This window comes from Salvelinus namaycush, chromosome 24 (assembly GCF_016432855.1).
Source record: "Salvelinus namaycush isolate Seneca chromosome 24, SaNama_1.0, whole genome shotgun sequence".
Lineage (NCBI taxonomy): Eukaryota > Metazoa > Chordata > Actinopteri > Salmoniformes > Salmonidae > Salvelinus > Salvelinus namaycush.
The window spans coordinates 7,803,834-7,816,570 of NC_052330.1; the positions used below are offsets into that span (position 1 = coordinate 7,803,834).

The following is a 12,737-nucleotide window of genomic DNA, read 5'->3' on the forward strand; positions in this document are numbered from 1 at the left end:
GCTTGCCATAACAAAAAGGGGTTGACTACTTATTGACTCAAGACATTATTCCACTTTGACATTATGGGTTAGTGTGTCTCGTAGGCCAGAGACACAAAATCTAAATTTTATTCATTTTAAATTCAGGCTGTAACACAACAAAATGCAGAAAAAGGCCTGGGGTGTGAATACTTGCTGAAGGCACTGAACATTTTTCAACCATTTTCTATCCTAAATATAAATAATATAAATATAATACGGAAAAGGGGTCTAAGAAAACACCTACCAGGAAAAAGTCTTACGGTATTAGAAATACATCAATCTTGTGTAAGTTTAAGAAACTTTGCCTTGTGCCTTGTAATTCCATTACCAAAACCCCACATCTCTCCCTCATGAGGGAGGATGATGAAAGTTCACCAAAAAAACAACACAAGTAGGTAGACCTACATAGTGTTTCTACTGATATCTATTTGGCTTATGAATTATTAAGTGATTAAAACTCAAAAAGCTGACACCCTATTGTTTCTGCAGACATAGTTGAATCTTCATTCGCAACAGATATTTAAGAGTTTTTGGAAAACATGGTCACAAAGTGAGGGAGATTTTACCGAAATTCTGTTTCCAAAATGTGGTGTTTGGTCCAATGTTCAGTGTAAATTGTTAAGTGGTACATGTGCATAGAGTTCTATGGCTTGTTAAACTTTGAAATCAATTGCTTTTGTTTGGCATACATTTTAATGTGAAAGAGCTGAGTCTCACCGCAATTCCGTTACCGTGATATTGCCCTGCTATTGTAATGAACATAAAATATAGCATAACACTTCCTATCAAGATTGAACATTTAGCCTACTTTGTCATGAAGTTGCCATTGCCCATTTGTTACCTAGTAGGAACATAGGCTATATGTATTTTAACTCTGAATCTGGGGAGTTTGATGCATAGCCTTATTGTTCATGGGCTATATTATACCCTGAAGGGCCACTGAGCACACCAAGAACCACCCATCATTAAGTCCAATTCATTCGGTTTGGGGAATAAACATAGGCCCCAACACTACTTTTTACATAACCTTACACGTATTATAATATAGCTCGTGAAAAATAAGGCTATGCATCAAACTCCCCAGATTCGGAGTTAAAAGTTTACATATAGCCTATGTCCCTACTAAGTCCAATTCCTTCGGTTTGGGGAATAAACACTGGCTCCCTTTGAAAGCACTGCAGCAGGCTTCAAAAACACTTCTTTTGGTTATGGCGGGGAAAGAGAAGAAAAGCCTGAAGAAAATAAAAGCATTGTTTTGTATGTGGGTGGTCGAATCGACATTGTCTTGGAGCAGTTTGGTATAGTCCGTACTCATTGTGTTTCCCAGGGGACAGAAAGAGGAGATATGCAGTTTTCGGACATCCTCCGACAGCGAACATGCACCCTCGTGTAGGCTAAACAACTCAGCCATCCCTCATTAAAGCCACTATGAGGTGAGGGGCTTTTCACAGTGAGAGTCAGGCTATCGGTTAAGCATGATGATGTATCGTAATAATTCACTAGGTAGGACAAAGAACTAACAGGACCTTAGGAAATCCTTAAAGGCTCAGTGCACTCAAACTGGACTGTCCTGTGTTTTATTTATATTTCCATACTATGGAGGTTGGAATAATACTGGGAAATTGTGATAATGCCCTTTTAGTGTAAGAGCTGTTTGAAAAGACTGCCGTTTGAAATTTCAACCTGTTTTGGTGGGATGGAGTTTTGGCCTTCCATGGTGACATCACCATGTGGTAAATTAGTTAACAGACCAATAAGAGAGTTCCAAACCTCTCTGACAATAATAGCCAATTTCCAGTTTTCCCCTCCCCACTCAGCCCACTCCCAAACAGCAAAATTCTTGCTTGAGAAATTACCCTTTGCTAAAAAGCTATTTTTTTAATTATTTTTTTTAACCATTTTAATTTAAAACAATCACAGTAAGGTACTTAATTGTTACTCAGAAATTATTTGATATTGAGATAAGGCTGCATTGAACCTTTAACAACAGTATAGCATCATTTGCTCAGTAAGAATCGAGCTTCAAAATCCTATATTAACCCTGATCTGGACAACAATGACATCAAGCCTTGCACAAGTGCTCTTACTGAGGCTCAGACTTTTAAATCAATACTGATACTCACTGCTGATTAGTGTTGTCACGATACCATCATTTTGACTTCAGTACTGATACTACGATACTCGATACCAAAACGCAAAAAAAAAATTATTATACCACAGCATAAAAATAAAATGTGTATTAGCCAAAGTCACAAAATGACATTTGATCCAGACAGATAAACTCTGCTACTGCTCTGTTCAATCGTTGGGCATCTTCTGAGTTCAATATCATTACATCTGACATTTGATGTCAACATTTCAGACAGCCATGTATGCATTAATGAATTAATTATACAATCATACAATTAAATTGGACTTTGTTTTTACCAATCTAACTACATAACACAATGGTAATCATTTATTTTAATACTAAATCTCTATTGATACACATTTGAGGTTGATTTCATGGGGCTACAGATGACAACCTGTTGCCTTCCATTTGGGACTTATTTTATTGTACTGCTTAACAACATTTGCATAGAAGAAGCCATCTCTTATTTTATGAAATTGCACACTGTCTTTAAGACCCAATAATGATGTCATGGACACATGCCCACACAGTCAGTTGAGTTAGGTGAGGGAGAGAGACATGACACAGACAAAAGTATCTTTGGATGTGAGGGAGAGACGATTAAGTGAATCAATAAAGTTTTTGGGGACAAACAGCTTTGAAATCAGCATATCTTTGCAAAGTATTTCGGTAGTGAATTGATGTTAGCTTCCTTCAGCTGTAGGCTAGCAAGGAATGTTAGCCTACAAAGCTGAAAGCTATGAGTATCTTATTGCATTGTTAAGTGTTCAAGCCTGTATGGGCATTGTTTTGCAAACAGTAATTAACAGTTTCAACATGCCATGTCGCAATATTCAAGTGTGTTAATTTCTGTGCAGCATGAGTGGGGAGCTAACATGTTGCAGCCCAGACTCCCAGTGATCTAGCAATGTATGAGTAAGTGGAGTTGGCGAGCGGCATGCACGGTGCGCTTGCGACAGACTTGATCGTCCCAATCAGTAGACGACGTGAGACACATTTGACAGAAGTACCAAAAGTAACAAATTCTAGTACCAAACCATTTTTCATGTTCTAGTATATGTTGGTATTCCATGCAACACTACTGCTGATACACAAACCAGATGTGTTGCAGACAGACAGTGAGGTTTCTTTCTTAACTGGATCAGTTGCTTGCTCTGCTGGATAAGTGGAACTCTGTCTGCAGGTGTGTAGCACTTGCCTCCCTGTGGAAGGACCCTGGGATTAAACACCTCCCTCTGCAACTGGATCCTGGACTTCCTGAAGGGCTGCCCCAGGTGGTGAGGGTAGGCAACAACACATCTGCCACGCTGATCCTCAACACAGGGGCCCCTCAGGGGTTCGTGCTTAGTCCCCACCTGTACTCTCTGTTCATCCATGACTGTGTGGCCAAGCACGACACCATCATTGAGTTTGCAGATGAAACAACGGTGGTAAGCTTGATCACCAACAACGATGAGACAGCCTATAGGAAGGAGATCAGAGACCTTGGATGTGTGATACCAGGACAACAACCTCTCCCTCAACGTGATCAAGACAAAGGAGATGATAGTGGACTACAGGAAAGGGCCGAGCACACCCCCATTCTCATCGACGGGGCTGTAGTGGAGCAGGTTGAGAGCTTCAAGTTCCTTGGTGTCCACATCACCAACAAACTATAATTTGTCCAAAAACACTAAGACAGTCGTGAAGAGGGCACGACAACGCACATTCCTCCTCAGGAGACTGAAAAGATTTGGCATGGGTCCTCAAAAGGTACTACAGTTGCACCATCGAGAGCATCCTGACCGGTTGCATCACCGCCTGGTATGGCAAACCGCAAGGCTCTACAGAGGGTAGTGCATACTGTCCAGTACATCACTGGGGCCAAGCTTCCTGTCATTCAGGACCTCTATACCAGGCTGTATCAGAGGAAGGCCCTAAACATTTCCAAAGACTTCAGCCACCCTAGTCATAGACAGTTCTCTCTGCTACGGCACGGCAAGCGGTACCGGAGCGCCAAGTCTAGGTCCAAAAGGCTTCTAAACAGCTTCTACCCACAAGCCATAAGACTGCTGAACAGCTAATCAAATGGCTACCCGCACTATTTGCATTGACCCCCCCTCACCTTTTTTTTAACGCTGCTGCTACTTGCTGTTTATTATCTATGCATAGTCACTTTACCCCCATCTACATACTACCTCAATTACCTCGACTAACCTGTACCCCCGCATATTGACCCGGTACCCCCTGTATATAGCCTTGTTATTTAATTGTTGCGCTTCTATTTTTTAGATTTCAAAAACAAATTTTACTACTCTTATTTTTCCTAAAACTGCATTGTTGGTTAAGGGCTTGTAAGTAAGCATTTCACGGTAAGGTCTACAACTGTTGTATTCGGCGCATGTGACAAATAACATTCGATTTGAAGTTGTGCTGTGACTGTCCCTAAAGAGGAACAGACACGGTGGCAAGTTGCGACAGAGGCCATCTCTAGACTTGACAGTTCATGCAGCTTCAGTATTCTGATCATAGAGTTCCGATCATGGAATTCCGAACGCGTCACGCATCTACACCTACATTTAAAATGTGTCTACCGTGTCCAGTGTGCCCGGATTCTCTTTACCTCCGCAATATTAAAATGGCAGTATGCATTCTACAAACGGTGGAATAGGCTAAATATTATAACACAACAACTGATGGCAGTAGCTAACTAGCCAGCTAACCTCTGTAGCTAGCCAACAAGCAACGCTAAAGGGATTGCAAAGGGTTTAACATAACTCTAGCCAAACAAAAGGTTTTCTAAATATTAGCTAGCTGACTAGCATGTATGAGGCCAGCAAACACATTCCTCACATACTAGGAATGTATTTCCTCCAATGTTATAATGAAAAGATGCCTCTCGGTCCCAGAACACCAGTTTTCTGAGGAGACTGAAGAGAAATAAGCACACAATGCATCCCTGACCACCTCCTGAAGTGGTCAACCAGATCTGAACACAATCAGACCAGTCTTTTCAATGCGATCTTCATATTCTGAGAGCAGAAGTCGCATTTAAGTGTCAAGTGTAGACAACCTGAAAGACGAGGAGGAACTCATTCGGGATCTCTGTCCTCAGTCGGGATTCACTTCCCTAGTACTTTGTTTGTTTGTGAAACCATAAAGCAAAGATATGCTGATTTCAAAGCTGATTGTCCACAAAAACATTCACTCACTCTCCCTCACATCCAAAGATACTTTCCCCCTTTGTCTGTCATGTCTCTCCCTAACTGAGCTCAACTGACTGGGTGGGCAAATCAAACGAATGAATGACATCATTACTTAGTCTTAAAATAAGAGATTGCTACTTCTATGCAAATGTTGTTGATCAGTACAATAAAATAAGTTTCAATTGGTGAGTACGGCACAGTACATCACTGGTGCCGAGCTCCCTGCCATCCAGGACCTCTATACCAGGCGGTGTCAGATAAAGGCCCAACGTTTCTTCAAAGACTCCAGCCACCCAAGCCATAGATTGTTCACTCTGCTACCGTGCGGCAAGTGGTACCAGTGCCCCAAGTCTGGAAACAACAAGACCCTAAACAGCTTCTACCCACAAGCCATAAGACTGCTAAACAGCTAATCAAATGGATACCCGGACTACCTGCATTGACCATTTTTTTAACTAACTCTGTGCACACAAACCCCAACATTGCAATAAAATCGTAACACAAAGAATCGCAATACATATCATATTGGCTAGAGGTCGACCGATTAATCGGAATGGCCGATTAATTAGGGCTGATTTCAAGTTTTCATAACAATCCGAAAGCGGTATTTTTGGACACCGATTTGGCCGTTTTTTATTTTACACCTTTATTTATCCTTTATTTAACTAGGCAAGTCAGTTAAGAACACATTCTTATTTTCAACGACGGCCTAGGAACGGTGGGTTAACTGCCTTGTTCAGGGGCAGAATGACAGATTTTTACCTTGTCAGCTCGGAGATTCAATCATGCAACCTTACAGTTAACTAGTCCAACGCTCTAACCACCTGATTACATTGCACTCCACGAGGAGACTGCCTGTTACGCAAATGCAGTAAGAAGCCAAGGTAAGTTGCTAGCTAGCATTAAACTTATCTTATAAAAAACAATCAATCAATCATAATCACTAGTTAACGACACATGGTTTATGATATTACTAGTTTATCTAGCGTGTCCTGCGTTGCATATAATCGATGCGATGCGTATTCGCGAAAAAGGACTGTCGTTGCTCCAATGTGTACCTAACCATAAACATCAATGCCTTTCTTAAAATCAAAACACAAGTATATATTGTTAAACCTGCATATTTAGTTAATATTGCCTGCTAACATGACTCATTGCGAACTGTGAAGACTATTTCTTCCTAACAAAGACAGCCAACTTCGCCAAACGGGGGATGATTTAACAAAAGCGCATTTGCGAAAACAGCACAATCGTTGCAAGACTGTACCTAACCATAAACATCAACGCATTTCTTAAAATCAATACACAGAAGTATATATATTTAAACCTGCATATTTAGCTAAAAGAAATCCAGGTTAGCAGGCAATATTAACCAGGTGAAATTGTATCACTTCTCGTGTTCATTGCACGCAGAGTCAGTGTATATGCAACAGTTTGGGCCGCCTAATTTGCCAGAATTTTACGTAATTATGACATAACATTGAAGGTTGTGCAATGTAACAGGAATATTTAGACTTATGGATGCCACCCGTTAGATAAAATACAGAACGGTTCCGTATTTCACTGAAAGAATAAAAGTCTTGTTTTCGAGATGATAGTTTCCGGATTCGACCATATTAATGACCCAAGGCTCGTATTTCTGTGTGTTATTATGTTATAATTAAGTCTATGATTTGATAGAGCAGTCTGACTGAGCGGTGGTAGGCACCAGCAGACTCGTAAGCATTCATTCAAACAGCACTTTCGTGCGTTTTGCCAGCAGCTCTTTGCTGTGCTTCAAGCATTGAGCTGTTTATGACTTCAAGCCTATCAACTCCCGAGATTAGGCTGGTGTAACCGATGTGAAATGACTAGCTAGTTAGCGGGGTGCGCGCTAATAGCGTTTCAAACGTCACTCGCTCTGAGACTTGGAGTGGTTGTTCCCCTTGCTCTGCATGGGTAACGCTGCTTCGAGGGTGGCTGTTGTCGATGTGTTCCTGGGTCGAGCCCAGGTAGGGGCGAGGAGAGGGACGGACGCTATACTGTCACACTGGCAATACTAAAGTGCCTATAAGAACATCCAATAGTCAAAGGTATATGAAATACAAATCGTAGAGAGAGAAATAGTCCTATAATTCCTATAACAACTACAACTTCTTACCTGGGAATATTGAAGACTCATGTTAAAAGGAACCACCAGCTTTCATATGTTCTCATGTTCTGAGCAAGGAACTTAAACGTTAGCTTTTTTACATGGCACATATTGCACTTTTACTTTCTTCTCCAACACTTTGTTTTTGCATTATTTAAACCAAATTGAACATGTTTCATTATTTATTTGAGGTTAAATTGATTTTATTGATGTATTATATTAAGTTAAAATAAGTGTTCATTCAGTATTGTTGTAATTGTCATTATTACAAATACTTTTTTTTAAATTTAAAATCGGTCGATTAATCGGTATCGTCTTTTTTTGGTCCTCCAATAATCGGTATCGGTGTTGAAAAATCATAATCGGTCGACCTCTAATATTGGCACCTATATATCGTGATAATATCTGGCAATCCCTGGCAATTCCCAGCGCTAGTCAAAAGTATTGCACAATATAGGGAATAGGGTGCCATTTGGGACATAGACCTCCTCTAGGTTAGGAAGGGGTAGTGGTCAGTAGTAAACTCAGACAATTCCATCATTGCCCAGGTCTCTAAATCCTATTGTATTATTATTAGTTTGGTTAAAAGTCATTGTGTAACGGTGTCTCCCTGCTCACAGGACCCAACCTGTCTGAATCGTCCCCAGTTGCCTGCAAACACTAAAATGCGTTACGTAAGATTTTGTGTACAGGATTATAATCCTATCCCCCAGGTCCACTGACTGAAACCCTGCTCACCGCAGGAGTCAGGAGGCCCATGTGGCAGCAGAGGCTTTTCTTCTGTCACACCCACTCATTGTTATTATGAGACGCAGCTAAAGAAGGGCTCCACATAGGATGCATCCCAAATGGCACCCTATTCCCTATATAGTGCACTACTTTTGATCAGCGCACTATGGGCCCTGCTCAAAAGACAATTCCATCATTGCCCAGGTCTCTAAATCCTGGCACTGCGATGAGGTGCCTTAGACCACTGCGCCACCCGGGAGGCCCTCATTGTGGGTTTCAAATGCCGTTTCTTAACAGAAGTCAGCTCTACAAGCTTTTGGGACATGTCTCAGAGACAATGTCACGCTCACCTTACAACAATAGGCTATTGAAAAATGGGGACAGTGATACTCTAAGCATAGGTTCCCCATTTGCTTATCCACACAAAAATGGGATACTGTAAATGCATCAACTACCAGAAAGTGGTGTAGCCATTTCCTTATTTTGACTTCACCACCTTTCAAAACTGGAAACAAATCTTTATTTGATCCTCTCTCAACACCCTGACTCAACTATAGCCTCAGCCTTATTTTGACCCCCTCTCAAAATCCTAACACTAGCTAACTCAAGCTGTATTTGTAAACCCTTTCTTGAAGACCTTAAATGCAGCCCACACCGGTGCGCAAGGACAAGACAACTTTGATCTACAATATTCTGAGCAGAGAATTTGAAAATCTTTCCCCAACCCTCCACACTATACTTGATCTAGCATGGAGGACAGGAACTACAGGCCAGAAAATGCTTTATGCAAAAACAAGGTTTCGGTAAATATTTCTTGACACAGCCCAAGGCTGGCCAAAGAAGGCAGAAAATGAAATCTAGAAACCATGTCTAATTTGAGCTAGTGAGGAAACCACAGAACCGACTGAACACATGGAGCTTAGTGTAACTGATTAGCTGTGGTTGAAAGTGACATGTTCCAACCCACTCAGCTGTTTAAGAGAATTCTGCACCTGCCACCAGTGTGCACGTGTGTGTCCTTGGACCAGGCAAGCCAGTCAGAGGCCGAATAACAACGTCAACCCCAGAAGTGTCTGATATAGGTTCACTCTTTTGGAGTGATCATAACCAGGGCCCACTGCTCAGATTACTGTCTTTTCGGGTAAGGTGTTAGTGAATGCAAATAAGTAAGTTACAACACTTAAGACACTAACTTTTGATTTTTATCTATGCTCAAAGACTCCACTAAGTCTGATCAAATGAACAGCAACACGAAAATAGACAAAAGTATATCATGACTTCAATTAGTCTGCTAGTGTCCGTGAAGTTGAGGTTAGGCTACGTGTTAACTACTAAGTCACAAAACGCCTGTAAAAGGCCATAACGTCTTGATTATTTCTTAATATTATGGCATTGTCATTTGTATTCAAATATCATTGGGCAAATAGTTAGCTAAACATACAGTCAAACAAGCTAGCTAACGCTAGATATTATCAGCATGATGGTGGAGTCACTTCTTCATGATGGGAAACCCAAAGCAAATAAAGCCAAATCCTTTATGCTAGGCTATATAGCATTAGCGAGTTCGACATATTGCAGTCTGTGTCATTTACAAACTTACCTGGGCTCTTGAGGTTATATTTGTTCTCCATTTTAACGAGTCAAATGGACTCAAAATGTAGCTCGCGTCTGTTTAGGAGAGACAGCTGACACACGCACATCCAGCTAACACTAGCCAATACTGACTTTTGATTCGTCCAAAACATGCGAGCAATGTATTCGGTAAAGCTGACCGAGAGCCAAAAGTCGTATGCAGTTTACTCTAAACAGCTGTCATATGAGTTAGTTAGCTGGAAAGGAAGTCCTGACGTGGCACAAGTTTGTTGTTCCACGAATTTGGTGAACGACCTGTTCGAACAGAGAAAAATATCAGTCGTTTGACGTCACATGAAAACGTAAACAGGAAGTAGTAGAACTGTAAAGGATTTGAACGAGAGAACTTTATTAACACACTTTTTTTATTTCCCTCTAAGATATACTGAACAAAAATATCAATGCAAAATGCAAGAATTTCAAATATTTTGCTGTTACAGTACATAAGGAAATCAGTCAATTCAAATAAATTCCTTAGGCCCTTATCTCTGAATTTCACATGACTGGGCAGGGGCGTCGCCATGGGTGGGCATAGGCCAACCTACTTGGGAGCCAGGCCCACTCACTGGGGACCCAGGCCCAGCCAATCAGAAGGAGTTTTTCCCCACAAAAGGGCTTCATTACAGACATCAATTATCTTCAGCACCTCCTCAATTCTCTGGAAACAGCTCTGGGGGACATTCCTGCAGTCAGCATTCCAATTGCACGCTCCTTCAAAACTTGAGACATCGGTGGCATTGTGTTGCTTGACAAAACGGCACATTTTAGAGTGGCCTTTTATTGTCCCCAGCACAAGATGCACCTGTGTAATGATCATGCTGTTTAATCAACTTCTTGATATGACACAGCTGTCAGGTGGATGGTTATCTTGACAAAGGATACAATGCTCACTAACAGGGATGTAAACAAATTGTGCACAACATTTGAGAGGAATAAGCTTTTTGTGAATATGGAACATTTCTGGGATCTTTTATTTCAGCTCATGAAACATTGGACCAGCACTTTACAAGTTGCGTTTATATTTTTTGTTCATTTTTTATATTTGCGTGCATGTGAGAGAGAGATAGAGAGAGAGAGGTGGAAACTGAGCTGCACTTCCTAACCTCCTGCCAAATGTATGACCATATTAGATACATATTTCCCACAGATTACACCGAAAACAAATCAAATTTTGATAAACTCCCATATCTATTGGGTGAAATATCACAGTGTGCCATCACAGTAGCAAGATTTGTGACCTGTTGCCACAAGAAAAGGGCAACTGTAAGGGTCGACGCTGGAGACGAGAAGCAAGTACATGGAGTGAACATTTAATTAGCACGGACATGGAACAGGACAGCGTCTGGACATAAACACATAACAACATTAATGCAGACATAGGGAACAAACGGGGGAGCAGACAGCTATAGACGGGGCAATCAACGAAGGGAAGGAGTCCAGGTGAGTCCAATGACTGCTGCTGCGCATAATGATGGTGACAGGTGTGCGTAAAATGAAGGGCAGCCTAGTGCCCTCGAGCGCCAGAGAGGGAGAGCGGGAGCAGGCGTGACAGCAACCAGTGATGAATAAACACCATTGTAAATACAACCCATATTTGTTTATTTATTTTCCCTTTTGTACTTTGACTATTTGCACATCGTTATAACTCTATTCCTATGAGTGTAATGTTTACTGTTCATTTTTGACTGTTTATTTCACTTTTGTTTATTATCTATTTCACTTGCTTTGGCAATGTAAACCTATGTTTCCCATGCCAATAAAGCCATTTGAATTGAAATTGATACATCATTGTGATTATGTTCAAAATGTATTCAACAAAACTGTACTCAAAATTTACTGAGAGCATATTCTATCATTTGAGCCAAAGCAGGATATTAGCTATTTATCCAGAAACACTTTTAATGGGATTGCAGTGCCCCTTCATAGCTCCATGGTGAAATAGGATTAAAGGGAGGGCTGTGCAGCTGTGGTTAATATCATCTCTACAGTACCCCAGGGCCCTTCCCTTCTACCTCTTTGCCCTCCAGTCGACTCTGTCTCTGGACTGCCAGCCAGATGTCCCCCACATCAGCCTGCCAATTTGCATCAAGAGAAAAATGAGTGCACAGGATTATAAGTGTTTTTTAATCTTCATTTGATTAAATCCCCCTCAAATGATTCACAAAAAATACATGATATTATTTTTTGATATCACACACTCAAAATCAATGAGTGCCCAGCAGGAAATGTCTAGCTATGTGTGCATTACTAATGTGGCCCGGCCATTCCATGACTGACTCCCATTTTATAACCTCATCATAAAAGACAGCACATAATCAGGGTTGGATATTGACACCCGCCACCCTCAAAATGTGGGTAGATTTTGTCATTGGCGGCTAAATAAGAATGTCTATTTTACGAGCCACGTTGGCGGGTGGTCACACAGAGCATCTGGGAACAGTAAAAAAAAATATGAAAACCCCACATGTAAAAGTTGGTCGAATTGACAAGAAAGGCTACTGAGGTGTGACATTGTTCTAGTGTTTCTTTGCCAGTTACATCGTATTGTTCACCCGCTAGATTGTTTTCAATTTCATTTTGAGTTTATTGCAACTGCCTGCTTCTAGGAAGACATTGCAGTCAGAGATTTTTTTCATCAGACAAGGGAGTGACCAAGTTACCACGGTAACAGCCCATCCCTTAAAGGGGTAGCTGAAAATGTTTAGCTGTGTTTGAATACCCATACAAACATACTTAATGAGTATATACTATAAGTTCATTTTTGTATACTGTAAATGAACGGTATCCTTTCAGTTGAGTGTACAAGTGCTTCGTCCTGTCTACCGGAAGTTGATGCTGTTGCTATGCAACTTCTTGTTAGCTTGTTAGCATAACAAATTACTAGCTAGCTAGACATCTTACGACTTCA

At 41.0% G+C, this 12,737-nt stretch overlaps 1 protein-coding gene across 1 annotated transcript in view; it reads right to left on the reverse strand.

Moving 5' to 3' along the window:
* Positions 1 to 10,117, reverse strand: part of ube2j1 (ubiquitin-conjugating enzyme E2, J1) — a 31,606-nt gene extending 21,489 nt beyond the window's left edge. The window contains exon 1 of the mRNA XM_038963019.1: positions 9,798 to 10,117. Coding sequence (XP_038818947.1) covers positions 9,798 to 9,828 — 31 coding nt within the window. The 5' untranslated portion in view covers positions 9,829 to 10,117. The remainder of the gene's footprint in view (positions 1 to 9,797) is intronic.
* Positions 10,118 to 12,737: the final 2,620 nt, after the last annotated feature.